This window comes from Neolamprologus multifasciatus, chromosome 4 (assembly GCF_963576455.1).
Source record: "Neolamprologus multifasciatus chromosome 4, fNeoMul1.2, whole genome shotgun sequence".
Classification (NCBI taxonomy): Eukaryota; Metazoa; Chordata; class Actinopteri; order Cichliformes; family Cichlidae; genus Neolamprologus; species Neolamprologus multifasciatus.
The window spans coordinates 149,305-164,524 of NC_140442.1; the positions used below are offsets into that span (position 1 = coordinate 149,305).

General features: G+C 43.3%; 1 protein-coding gene across 1 annotated transcript; it reads right to left on the reverse strand.

Moving 5' to 3' along the window:
* Positions 1 to 6,259: 6,259 nt before the first annotated feature.
* LOC146519318 (interferon a3-like) lies at positions 6,260 to 9,811 on the reverse strand. Its single transcript, XM_085156105.1, has 5 exons — positions 9,325 to 9,811; positions 7,968 to 8,051; positions 7,736 to 7,888; positions 7,505 to 7,582; positions 6,260 to 7,426 (listed from the first exon to the last, which is right to left on the reverse strand). Exons 1-5 carry the CDS (start codon positions 9,445 to 9,447, stop codon positions 7,256 to 7,258), a joined length of 609 nt encoding a protein of 202 aa, XP_085012231.1. The 5' UTR covers positions 9,448 to 9,811; the 3' UTR covers positions 6,260 to 7,255.
* Positions 9,812 to 15,220: the final 5,409 nt, after the last annotated feature.

Genomic DNA, 15,220 nt, shown 5'->3' on the forward strand with positions numbered 1-15,220 from the left:
TGGTTTAAATAAAGCTTCATCCTGGAAAGCAGTAAATGAAACTCTGATGCATTCAACAAAAATTAAACATTTCTAAGAACTTCTGGAAATTTCCCAACCTCAGGCCCCGCTGCATCCTGGCCACCCCCTCAGGGTGCGAGGTGGCGCGCGAGCCTTCGCCTTGCAACTGCTGACTCAACATGGTAAGAAATCCAGCAACAGCAGAGATGCACAAACATATGGAAACATTGACGGTCAAAAGTTTATGGACAGCTGACGTCAGCTACGTGTGTCGTCGGCTGGAGGCCCCAGACTCTTTAATGAAGTGCTCCGTGTCTCAACGAGCACTTTCTAAAAGTAATCACATTACTGCAGTACCACTTCAGTGTGCAGTGTCAAAGCAAAACGTTTTTAAATGGGCAGAAGAATCAAAAGCTCTTATGTGATGTTAGCTCCACAAGATCATTACTGTTCACTAAAACTAAGACTTGATGTGAACATTTTTTAACTACACTAAAATAAAGTTTTAAAAACAATGAAACTCAATGAAACGATTTTATAAACTTGGAAAACTATATCAATAAAATCTATTCAAAGGAGAAACGGAAGCAAACTCACAAACTGTAAATACGTCAGCTGCTTCTTTAGTTTATTTGATTTAGAAATAAACTGTAACAGAAGTGTGCAGCTGGTTAAAGTGCAACAATAATTATGTTCAAGTCTTATAAAAACTACTTCAGTTGAAACTTAAATGAAAAACTACAAAATAAACAAAACTACAGAATTAAATACAGTTTTAAAATAATGATGTAAATGAACAAGGTAACAAGTCAAAAAAGGCAAAAATAAAACGTACTCATCTGTAGCCTGATGTCATCAAAGCAGATACATATTAGACAAACACAGCAAGACCTTTGTAACTACTGTTCATTTTCTCTTATGTGTTGTTTTTGGTGGTGAAATACTTAAAAAACGGACCAAGTATTGAGAATCAGCTCATTATTGCCCCCAAAAACTCAGTTTGGTTTAAACAGCGAGCTATCGAAACTGCCGGGAAAAATCTGTAGTTAATTTACTGTTACACAGTCAACCAGCTGGTGTTAGGACTAATCTTTATCCTGCAGTTTTTCTCCTCACTTTTCTGTCCTTGTGTGTGTGTGTCCTGTAAAACTCCTCCAGTGGTCAGCTAGTTATAAACTCAAAAATAAAGTGCACTGTCATCACCTGATTCTGATTGGATGATTGGAATGCTGACTCCTCATTAGACACAAAAGTTTGTGAACATCTGAGTTTTGCTGAAAGTCAAAAGTAAGGAGATAAAATACAGATCGATGGATGGATGGTCGACGGATGGATGGATGGATGGATGGATGATCGATGGATGGTCGATGGATGGATGGATGATCGATGGATGGATGGATGGATGGTCGATGGATGGATGGATGGATGGATGGTCGATGGATGGATGGTCGATGGATGGATGGATGGATGGATGGATGGTCGATGGATGGATGGTCGATGGATGGCTGGTTGATGGATGGATGGATGGATGATTGATGGATGGATGATCGATGGATGGATGGATGATCGATGGATGGCTGGATGGATGGTCGATGGATGGCTGGATGGATGGTCGATGGATGGATGGTCGATGAATGGATGATCGATGGATGGCTGGATGGATGGTCGATGGATGGATGATCGATGGATGGCTGGATGGATGGTCGATGGATGGCTGGTCGATGGATGGATGGTCGATGGATGGATGATCAATGGATGGATGATCAATGGATGGATGGTCGATGGATGTTTTATTTTGGTGGTTTCACTTTGGTTGTTGATGCTTATGTGCTGAATTTGAATCGGAGACGCGGTTCAGAGATGTGCTGTTTGAAGCGATTGCTCTGTAATGATCCATGTTTCTCATTCAGAAAATAAAGGATTAATATTCAGTTTGTTGTTTTTCATGAAACAAACAAACAAACACTTTGATTGTTGCTGCCTGTTCCCTTTGAGTCACATGGAAACAATGATGTCTGTTGTAGTTTCTCAGTAAGTGTTCGTGGACAGAACTGTCCTCGTCCTTGTGTTTGCGTCTATGAATCAAAGTAAAACCTGTGAGTTTCGTCACAGGAAGTGGTTTAACGCTTCAGTTTAAGTTTACAGAGAAGAAGAGAGAGCAGCAGAGAGGCAGGAAGTGCAGCTTCAGTCACATTTAGACAGAAAAGAAAGAAGGAAGGAAGCGTGGAGCTCCTCTGTGGAGAAATGAGATCTCGGCGAGTGTTTCGTTTTCCACTTCAGCTTCGACGAGTCACTCAGTGTCACCAAGCGCGGGGCGAGTGACGCTGAAACTGAAGCGAGCTGCAGAGTCAGAGCGACACTGAGCCGAGGCAGCTTTTACCCTAAAGTACTCGAATGACTGATTCTGCTGTGCTTCATCGGAAAGCTCCCATCACATGTTACCGATGATCAGCAGTGTGTTTAAACACGAAACACGATGTGCTGTTTCTGATAGAATACAATTGAATAGCCCTTTGATGTCTTTAATGAGTTGTGGGTCCTCCACACCAACCGTGCAGGGATAAGACATAAACGTAGACAGATGATGCACACACATCTGAGTCCTCGGTCCTCTCTGCACCTAAAGATGATCTACTGACAGTAGAATCAGTTTTCACCTGTTTGATGCCTGACGAATTATTAAAGTGATTAAAAATTAACCTTTAAGACAGAAAAAACTGACCTGAGACACACAGGTCACCATCCCTGACCCCTGACCCCTGAGGGTGACCCCACTGCTCTGATGCCAAACTAACTGCAGCTGCCTTTGAGCGGCTCATCTGCGAGTCATTCTCAGACTAACATGAACTCTGTGCGACGTTAATCTGTTCCTCATTAAATATATTGCCTCCCGGTCCTTCAGACTCCAGGGTGGATTTGATAAAATGTTCCCTCCCACATGTGAGCAATAATTAAAGACTTTTTAAGGCCACTCGTTGAACCACAGCAGCACAAAAACGCAATAAAAATAATGCAACATTCGGGTCGTTCTGCCTGAAATGAACACGAGCGAGTGAAATGTTAGCATCGTAGATACAGTTCTACCAAAATGCATGTTTAGAAAAATGTCTCCGAGGAAATGTTTGAAAGTGAATATCTACGAGAACATTTTACGATAAAAGCCTGAAGGTTTCAACTGTCTCACCACCACAGTGAGTCCCGATCTGAAACTGGGCCGGATACATGAGAAAGTAATCTGAGTACTGTCTGGTTACACTATGGAAAAAATTCCAGCTGTCCTGTGTCGTCTCATATCTGACCAAGATTAATAAAAAACAACAATCAAATAGTACATGGATATATTTCCCTATAATGTACATACAAGTATGTGGATTACTTTTATAGTCACAAAAATATGCGTTGAGCTGTCTCCCTTCTCTCTCTGCCCTGCTCTCCTGTCCTCTCTTCATCAAATAAAGCTGAAAAAGGCCAAATAAAGTATTTTTTAAAAGTAACCAGATAAGAAAGACTTCTGTCTTATTCACGAGAAGTGAGAAAACGTGGGTGTTTTCAAATGAACTCTCTTTGGTTCCACCTCGTATGTCTGTTTTTTAATAGTTTAACTGCAGATAAAACTTCACCTTTATGGGCCATATTAAAGTTGTATTCTTGTTGTTCCCTAACTGGACGTACGGGATGAAACGAACGTTGACAGCCGTCTCGAGTGCCCTGAGCACATTTCAATGTTGGGGGTTAAGGGCATAGCTGGACTGGCCATCGGGCATACCGGGCATTTGCCCGGTATGCCCGATGGCGATTTTTTGTTTTTATGGGCCGATCGATTTTTTTATTTTTTATTTTGGAAGGGTATAAATAATGAAAGGTGTTGGATTGGCCAATTGGTCATGATCGACTCTGAGCTGGACCAATTACAGCGAGGAGGTCAGATGCACCCTCCCCCTTGTTTAGAAATCTTATAGGCCATCCATCGGCTCTTTGTTACTTCGGAAACATGTCTTAAACAATTTCCACGACGTAATCCGATAACAACCGATCTCTTTACGGCTTCCCGTGGCTGTCATGCAACAGGTGTTGTGCCAAAAAGTGATTGCCTGCCAAAAACTGATTTCCAATGTTTGCGTGTATTTTTTATGTGTAATATCTATGTTGGTAAATAGACTTCGGTGAACAGCGTTTACAAAGGGGCTATATATGGAATTAAAAAATTAGCTGTTTTTTCAAGTATCTTTACAACTCTGTGTTATTGTACTTACATTATAACCAATCCGGTCCTTTATCCCCACTTTAAATATTTTTACAGAACTATTGTAATATTTGAGCCATTTCTGCTGTCCAACTACTTCTTACAAAAGACATTTTTAATGTTAATTAGACTTTTTTTTAACGGCATAAATAAAGGTTATATAAAAGTCACTGCCAAAGACTGATTGCGGCTTCTACCTTGTTACACTAATGTTGTTTGTAGCTCAATATGACTTTATGTCATCCATGAGGGATGCATTTGACATATGTTTCACATAATAGCCCAACAAGTTACTTATAGCAATTTAAATACGAGCAATCAGTTTTTGGCAAATACCGGAAATCAGTTTTTGGCAGACAATCACTTTTAGGCACAACACCGGCTATTGCAGTTAATAATACAACAGTTTCTTGCCATTTTTTGTGTTTCTTTTTATCGCTGTGTAACTGAGTTCAGTTGAAAGCCTGTGTGCGCTAGTACCGCTTGCCACAAGTTCCCAGAATCCTTTGCGGTTTTACCCCTGAATGACATCACATTTTTGGTGGGCCGGTCTCTAGTCAAAATGCCCGGGCCGATTTTTTGTCCCAGTCCAGCCCTGGTTAAGGGTGAGACTTGGGTGGTCCGCTGTTACCAAGCATGACATGGGACCCCAGATCTTTAGAAGTAAGTTAGGGGAGAGACCCACCCACTTGGATGCTATTGGTCCATTCAATGGGCGTTATTAGCAGCAATGTTACCGATAACACCCGAAGTGGGTGGAAAATGTTACAGGGCACTAAACCACCAGGATGCAGTGAGGAGGGGGACCTTACAGTTTTACTGTTTCTCTACACAGTTTGTGGTTCCAGTAAAATATCCCAGTTTATACCATTACGCTTTGTTTTTTATTGTTTTTTATTGTATAGGATCAAATTTTGATGCCACTCTTGTGCACAAGCAGAATTTTAATGTCTGGATTGTCTTTTGTTTAGACCTGCGAAAGACAATGGGTGGATTTAATGTATGACCTTTGGCCCTTTTCACAGATTGTTTTGTATGTCTTGCATAATTTTATACAACATTGTTGAGGTTTATTGTTTTCTTGTGTACAGACTGTTATGTATGAACCAAGAGTTATTGTGTGCTATGCAAGCCATCGCCAGTAGGGGGCACCACGCCCAGTTATGTGTGTGTGTTACTTCTGTGTTATCCCAATAAAGAAGAAGTCAGCTCGAAAACAAACTATTGTGTGTGCAGTCTGACTCGGCATAAGCTCTAATAGTGTACTGACACCACAGTGGGAATATAACACAGACATCTGTCTTTTTAACCTTTGGCGCCCTCTAAGGGTTCAAAGAGTCAGGTGTTGGCTGATGGTGAGCCCGGGCTGCTGTTAGCCCTGCCTATCAAACCCTGATGAAGACTGTTCCCTCAGGGCTGAGCGCGTGAGCAATCGCGCACTGCTGACACAGTCTCTGCACACAGACAATCAGCGAAATAAAATAAATACATGTATTTACTTTAATTCCAATTCGGGCTGGATTTTTTTTTTGTGCGCAGCGCAGATTTCCTGTGTGGGGAGACCATGTAGCAGTGTGCGATTGCTCACGCGCTCAGTTTAGAGGGAACATACCTTGGAGGCAATGTTCCCTCTAATGTTTCATGTGTCTGAGCGATCGCACAAACTCCCTGAGCCGACACTTGGACCACTGTGAGCCTTGAGCCCACAGCTGGCGGCGAAGGGACAGCCGCATTATGATGGTGATTTTTCTTTTATGCGAAAAACTCATGAGAATTTCAAAGCTGTTCTTTAACACACCAACACTGGTCTCTCAATCTCCCGTTGGAGAGCCGTGAGCTTCTCCATGATGTTATCAAACTTACTCCGCTCTGCAGTCGTGACTCACGACTGCAGTGAGCTGCTCCACGATGTGATCCAACTTTCACTCACAGATGTTATTCTGAGTGAACTTCTCCTCGATGTAATCAAATGTACGCTCAGAGGTCTTATTCTGAGTATTCACTGCAGCTGTAAGCTTCTCCATGATCTTAACCGTGCTGCACTCAGTGAGCCCGTTCTGAGAAGCCGCGCCTCGTCCCATCGTTTCAATCCCAGTGGGCAGCCTTGGGGGGGTTTGAACAGCCGGTTCCACTTTCTTAATTCTCCAATAAGCCAGGGCCAAGCCAGCTCCGATCAGCAAGAACCCTGTTATCATGGTTCATAGGTAGATATCTTCAGCATCCTCGATCGACAGACCCTCCATGTCTGCCACCCGTCCATCGTGTATCCGGCAGGCAAAGTCCCTCCAGGGCACTCGGGCTCTCCCGAGCCCAGACTTCTCGTTAAAGGGTGTCAATAGCATTCAGAGACCAGTTGATCAAATCCATAATTCTCTTTTGGGTTTTAGAGAACGACAGTGAGAGACTGTTCAGGGAAAGTAATGTACACGAGACAAGACAAGGACACAAGAGGCTAAGCAGGGAAGATAAGAAGGAAGAGGAGAAAAGTGCGACCGCCTTCGCCGAGAGCCAAACAAGAAAGAATGAAGAACAGAAACACATCGTCCACGTGGAAATGGATCTCATTAAGAGTAAAGATCATTGTTTTATTGTTCGTGAATGCTTCTTTGCATTCTCCATCCCATCAGAGAGCACCCTCCATGAGCATGCTACTGATGGAGGTCTCTTCCTGTTAAAAAGGAGTTCTTCCTCCCTACAACCACTGAATGCAGCTCAGTTTAAATGAGACAGAATTTATTTCAATAACTTATTTTAAAAAAGTAAAGCATATGAAATGTTAATACAAAAAAATAAATAAATAAGACCAATCTAAAGTAAAAAGTCAGAGTGACTAAAATGCACGACAGAAATATTTGGAAGACAAAGTTTCTGTACTTAAAGCACTGAGTTACTCTGAAGTAACAAACAAACAAACAGTGTTTGAAGAAATATGTAGAAAAATAAATAAATATTTCAAATAAATACATAAATAATCTGAATAAATACATAAATAAATAAATAGAGAGGGGAACATCAGACACAGTCTTTGGATATTGTGTCAGTGTTGCGTTGCTGTTGCGTTGCTGCAGAGCGCCTCCTGCTGGCAGCAGCAGGAACTCTGATGGAGGCCACGAGCAGCTCCAGCTGTTCCAGGCGCAGTTTGGTTTCCTTCCTGAGCAGCTGCCATGACGCAGTACCGCAGCCCTGTACACACAGTACTACACTCATTACCACTGTCACTACACACAATAATACAATGAGTACTACAGTACTTGTACTTACAGAGCAAGACAGAGTACTGTTGGCCAGAGTCCTGTAGTAGCTCCTCAGTCTGCTGTTGGCTGGACTGTTGGTGGAAACCTGGAGACAAAGAACAGTTCAGACTGAGGCTCGGAGAGGAGGTGAAGCACTGATGAAGAGGAGGCTCTGGGAGGAGGTGAAGGAGAGTGGGTGTGGGTGCATGTTTGCTCCTGTGAGTGGGCTGAAAGCAGTGAAGTGGGCGTGTCCACTCACACACGCGCTCAGTTCCATGATCTGTCTGTGGATGACCGTCAGGAAGCCCTCCGTCTTGTCGGCGCCCCAGGGAGCGGCTGACAGGTTGTCATGGCGATACAGACAGAAAATAAGCTGCAGACTGTCTCTGATGAAAACCAGCTTTGACTCCACCTGGAGAGAGAGAGAGGTGAGCTGCAGGCGTCTGATTGGCAAACAGATGTGATGTCATCGATGTAGTCATGTGACCTACCTCAGAGTTTTTTATTTGCTTGTAGAGATGTTTTGGGAATCGAACCGGATGAACTGAAGAGTGCTGTTCAGTCAGCTGATCGCCCTGAAACAGAGAGACGGCGCTTCATTTCACCACATCGCTCTGAGCTGTTGCCAATCATGACGTGTTGTTGACGTCCCCACATTCAGGGGGTGTCCAAATTCATGGGCTGCTTCCTCCTGAGGCCGCATTTGTAGACCGACTGCGTCATAGCGACGCGCCCAAGGCTGTCCAAATTCTTAGACTCCTCCATATGTGTCCCCCTTTTCCCCAAATTTGAAGGATGGATCGGGTGTATCCTTCTTGGCCCACAATATCCCAGAATTCATAGCGTCACCACTACTACGTTTTTAATATTACTCTTATTGATCTTTCTGGGTCACAAAATAAGCTTCTAAGATATTTTCAGGTGACAATGTAGCCGTGTAAACTCCAAATATCTGCTCGGTTTATCGAGATATGACATATTTGGAGAGACGTCTTTTACCCACCAGCTCGATAGCTAGCTGGGGCGATAACAGCTAACTCCAATCAAACATTGTTTTCAACCCCCCCGCGGTCTTAACTACTCAGGTTAAGCATGATCTATAAGTCACTTAGATAACTTATAAATGTTATTGTTGGGCTTTTTTCAGTGTTTTATTTGTTCGTGAGTTTGGCTGAGATCAAAGTTCTAGTTTTCACACAGCTGACTAAACGTCAAACAGAAAACTGATTAAACAGAAGTGTGAGACGGTCGAGAGTTTACTCCAGTGTCCTGTTATATTTTAGACAGCAAGGAGCAGACGGCGAGTTTATTAAACTCCACCGAGACAGCGGTGACGCAGATCTGAAGGCTCGAGCGTCACATGTCACAGCCGCTCACTTCCGGCCTACCCGACCTCCTGAGGACCCGGCCCACGTAGACCGCGAAGGCCGGGTCCTCAGGAGGATGCAGCCCATGAATTTGGACACCCCTTCAGTCTACACGCTAAACATGTGACCTGTGCTGTTCACAAATGTCCTAGAGGTTCTGAATGCATCGTTTCAGCTGCCAGTAAACTTTGTGTTGAATATTCATCACGTCTGCAGAGGAAGGGCTTCTTTCAGTCAGGTTTCAGAGCTCATCACAGCACAGAAACAGCTACAGTGAAGGTTACAAATGATCTTCTTACAGCAGGAATCTCTTTATCTCTTTAACTTAATGACATCCTGGGATAATTTCATCACTCTCGAAATGTCTTCAAGGATCCTGGAAACTTTTAAAGGACCCTGGAACTGTCTCTTTGTAACAGTCTAAGGAGTCCTGGAATGTTTTAAAGACCAATTTAAGGACCAGAGTCAGTGCTGTACTCACCATGAGAGTGAGGAGGTCCCGGGCTTCTTTGCTCGGTTGCTTGTAGTGTGTGAGCCAATCACAGCAGAGGGCAGGGGTCAGGGCGCCACAGAGGACGAAGAGCAGGCCGGTCCAGGTGACCATGATGGAGACGATGAAGATGCTGTGCGGTGCTGAGAGTGCGTGTCCATGCTGCCAGCAGAGTTCAGGCTTTTATTTTACAAACAGGAAACAGAAATATTGGGGGAAAAGTCCGTCTTTCATTTTCCCTCTTGGGCAAAAGTACCTGCAGACCGGTGAGCGAGGCCGGCACTGATTGGTAGGTCTTGCAGGTGCTGAAGGTGCGCTCAGAACCTTGAAGACTGGTTAGTTTTCAGCGTTTGGACGAGAGGACGACATCGACTCGTGTATAAACGTGTTCCTGTCACTCACATTTCACTTTATTTTACTTCCAGTGAAATAATCACAGCACACCTGAAATCAGCGGATCTGCTGAGAGAGAAGAACCTGACCGTAGACGGACTCTCTTCGTATCATTATTAATATTTTTATTGTTATTATTGTTATTAAAACCAACCAGAAGTGTTCTGATTGGTTCACAAACGCAAAACAGAAACCGTGAAACATCTGTGCAGCGATGACGTCATTGCTTTCTCTTTCCCCTCTCACTTTCGTTTTCATGTTCATGTTCTGAAAGCTGCAAGGCTGTGAACACTGAAGGAGTCCTGGAAGGTTTACAACACGCTGTGAAGCCTCTGTGCTGGAAACACGAGTGCAGGAATTTAAACGGGACCTGTAAAATGTCAGAAACACGTCTGTCACTGTGTAGAAGCTGCAGTCAGACCAGTATAAACTAGAGATGGATCGATCCGATATTAGGTATCGGAGAGAAATAAAAAATGTAATCGATCCACTAAATATCAAAAAAGCACCTCACAAAACTTGCGACACGGCGTAACTCGGCTCATAACCGCAGCACGTTGGAGCAGTGTGGTCACGTGATAGAGCGGCTGTGGCGTGCGGACCTGTTGGTGTCTGGTTGAGCATTTGGAGCCTAGCTAACCAGCATTTCATCTCCGAGGACGTTTTCCCAGAGAGAAGTAAAGCAAGTGTGTAAGTTCATCTCTGAATGTTTGTAAAGCATTCCCACGCTAAGCTTAACAACCGATATATGGAGCGACTGCCTCTCTCTCTCTCTCTCTCCTGCTGCTACTTCAATCATGAAACTGATCAATGATCAGCTGATCGTCTCTCTTGTTTGTTTTTGGCCCACTTCTCACCAGAAAGAGGAAACCAGCGGCTGAACAACAGCAGCACGTTTAAGCTTGATAAGCTGTTGTTAGAATTTATTTAATATTATTTCTACACCAGGATCTTTTTCTACAGCTGACGTAACTGTGCAGGGGCAGATCTAGCAAAGTTTAGCCAGGGGGGCCGATAGGGCATGAACAGGGAAAAGGGGGCACAAAGACATACTTTTCTTTCTTATTCTCATTTAAAATGTCGAGCTTTTAATAAATAATTATCTGACTCTTACAACCAAAGTTTTAATCTGATGTAAAATGTATAGAAGTCCATTACTGTATATAGTAATCTAATATACCCTAGTAAGCTATACTACTTTTTCCTTTGGGAACCATCTGTGCAGTCTGCAGTTCTGTAGAAGAAAGATGTTGAATCTATTTAATTATTGTAGAAAAAGAATTGATTTATGTGCATTTTTTCCACACTGCATCAAATTAAAGTTGATTACGTCGATTAAGCATCATGAGGTGGGGGGGTGGGGGGGTGGGGTTCCCTATTTAGTTTTTTTTTGCTGGGAGTAAATGGTAAATGGTCTGTATTTGTAAAGCGCTTTACTTGGTCCTAAGGACCCCAAAGCGCTTTACACGATACACAATCACACACACATTCACACACACACACATTCACACACACAATCACACACACATTCACACACACATTCACACACACATTAAAACACACGATCACACACATGATCACACACACATTCACACACACGATCACACACACATTCACACACACATTAAAACACACAATCACACACACATTCACACACACATTCACACACATGATCACACACACGATCACACACACAATCACACACACATTCACACACACATTCACACACACGATCACACACACAATCACACACACATTCACACACACATTCATACACACAATCACACACACGATCACACACACAATCACACACACATTAAAACACACAATCACACACACATTCACACACACATTCACACACACATTCACACACACAATCAAACACACGATCACACACACGATCACACACACATTCACACACACAATCACACACACAATCAAACACACATTCACACACACAATCACACACACGATCACACACACAATCACACACACGATCACACACACGATCACACACACAATCACACACACATTCACACACACGATCACACACACGATCACACACACAATCACACACACATTCACACACACATTCAAACACACGATCACACACACGATCACACACACATTCACACACACAATCACACACACATTCACACACACATTCACACACACAATCACACACACAATCACACACACATTCACACACACGATCACACACACATTCAAACACACAATCACACACACATTCACACACACATTCACACACACAATCACACACACATTCACACACACAATCACACACACAATCACACACACATTCACACACACAATCACACAGACATTCACACACACATTCACACACACAATCACACACACACATTCACACACACATTCACACACACGATCACACACACGATCACACACACAATCACACACACATTCACACACACGATCACACACACGATCACACACACATTCACACACACAATCACACACACATTCACACACACGATCACACACACATTCACACACACGATCACACACACAATCAGACACACATTCACACACACAATCAGACACACATTCACACACACAATCACACACACATTCACACACACATTCACACACACAATCACACACACAATCACACACACATTCACACACACGATCACACACACATTCAAACACACAATCACACACACATTCACACACACATTCACACACACAATCACACACACATTCACACACACAATCACACACACAATCACACACACATTCACACACACAATCACACAGACATTCACACACACATTCACACACACAATCACACACATACATTCACACACACATTCACACACACGATCACACACACGATCACACACACAATCACACACACATTCACACACACGATCACACACACGATCACACACACATTCACACACACAATCACACACACATTCACACACACGATCACACACACATTCACACACACGATCACACACACAATCAGACACACATTCACACACACAATCACACACACATTCACACACACGATCACACACACATTCACACACACAATCACACACACATTCACACACACAATCACACACACGATCACACACACATTCACACACACAATCACACACACAATCACACACACATTCACACACACATTCACACACACAATCACACACACAATCACACACACATTCACACACACGATCACACACACATTCAAACACACAATCACACACACATTCACACACACATTCACACACACGATCACACACACAATCAGACACACATTCACACACACAATCACACACACATTCACACACACGATCACACACACATTCACACACACAATCACACACACATTCACACACACAATCACACACACAATCACACACACATTCACACACACATTCACACACACAATCACACACAATCACACACACATTCACACACACAATCACACACACAATCACACACACATTCACACACACGATCACACACACGATCACACACACAATCACACACACATTCACACACACGATCACACACACATTCACACACACAATCACACACACAATCACACACACATTCACACACACATTCACACACACAATCACACACACAATCACACACACATTCACACACACGATCACACACACATTCAAACACACAATCACACACACATTCACACACACATTCACACACACAATCACACACACATTCACACACACAATCACACACACAATCACACACACATTCACACACACAATCACACAGACATTCACACACACAATCACACACACAATCACACACACACATTCACACACACGATCACACACACGATCACACACACAATCACACACACATTCACACACACGATCACACACACGATCACACACACATTCACACACACAATCACACACACATTCACACACACGATCACACACACATTCACACACACAATCACACACACATTCACACACACATTCACACACACGATCACACACACGATCACACACACATTCACACACACATTCACACACACAATCACACACACATTCACACACACGATCACACACACGATCACACACACAATCACACACACATTCACACACACGATCACACACACGATCACACACACATTCACACACACAATCACACACACATTCACACACACATTCACACACACATTCACACACACGATCACACACACATTCACACACACAATCACACACACATTCACACACACATTCACACACACATTCACACACACGATCACACACACGATCACACACACATTCACACACACATTCACACACACAATCACACACACATTCACACACACGATCACACACACATTCACACACACAATCACACACACATTCACACACACATTCACACACACATTCACACACACGATCACACACACGATCACACACACATTCACACACACATTCACACACACAATCACACACACATTCACACACACGATCACACACACAATCAGACACACATTCACACACACAATCACACACAATCACACACACATTCACACACACAATCACACACACAATCACACACACAATCACACACACGATCACACACACGATCACACACACAATCACACACACATTCACACACACGATCACACACACGATCACACACACATTCACACACACAATCACACACACATTCACACACACATTCACACACACATTCACACACACGATCACACACACATTCACACACACAATCACACACACATTCACACACACATTCACACACACGATCACACACACATTCACACACACATTCACACACACAATCACACACACATTCACACACACGATCACACACACATTCACACACACAATCACACACACATTCACACACACATTCACACACACATTCACACACACGATCACACACACATTCACACACACATTCACACACACAATCACACACACATTCACACACACGATCACACACACAATCAGACACACATTCACACACACAATCACACACAATCACACACACATTCACACACACAATCACACACACAATCACACACACATTCACACACACGATCACACACACGATCACACACACAATCACACACACATTCACACACACGATCACACACACAATCACACACACGATCACACACACATTCACACACACGATCACACACACATTCACACACACAATCACACACACGATCACACACACAATCACACACACGATCACACACACATTCACACACACAATCACACACACATTCACACACATAATCACACACACAATCACACACACATTCACACACACAATCACACACATTCACACACACAATCACACACACAATCACACACACATTCACACACACAATCACACACACATTCACACACACATTCACACACACGATCACACACACAATCACACACACGATCACACACACGATCACACACACAATCACACA

Bases quoted from the DNA above. Each gene is read 5' to 3' on its own strand.
- LOC146519318 (XM_085156105.1), bottom strand. From the start codon at position 9,447: ATGGTCACCTGGACCGGCCTGCTCTTCGTCCTCTGTGGCGCCCTGACC. The intron at 8,052-9,324 runs GTGAGTACAGCA...TCTCTGTTTCAG, and splicing joins GGGACCTCCTCACTCTCATG to GGCGATCAGCTGACTGAACA. The intron at 7,889-7,967 runs GTAGGTCACATG...CTCTCTCTCCAG, and splicing joins AGCAAATAAAAAACTCTGAG to GTGGAGTCAAAGCTGGTTTT.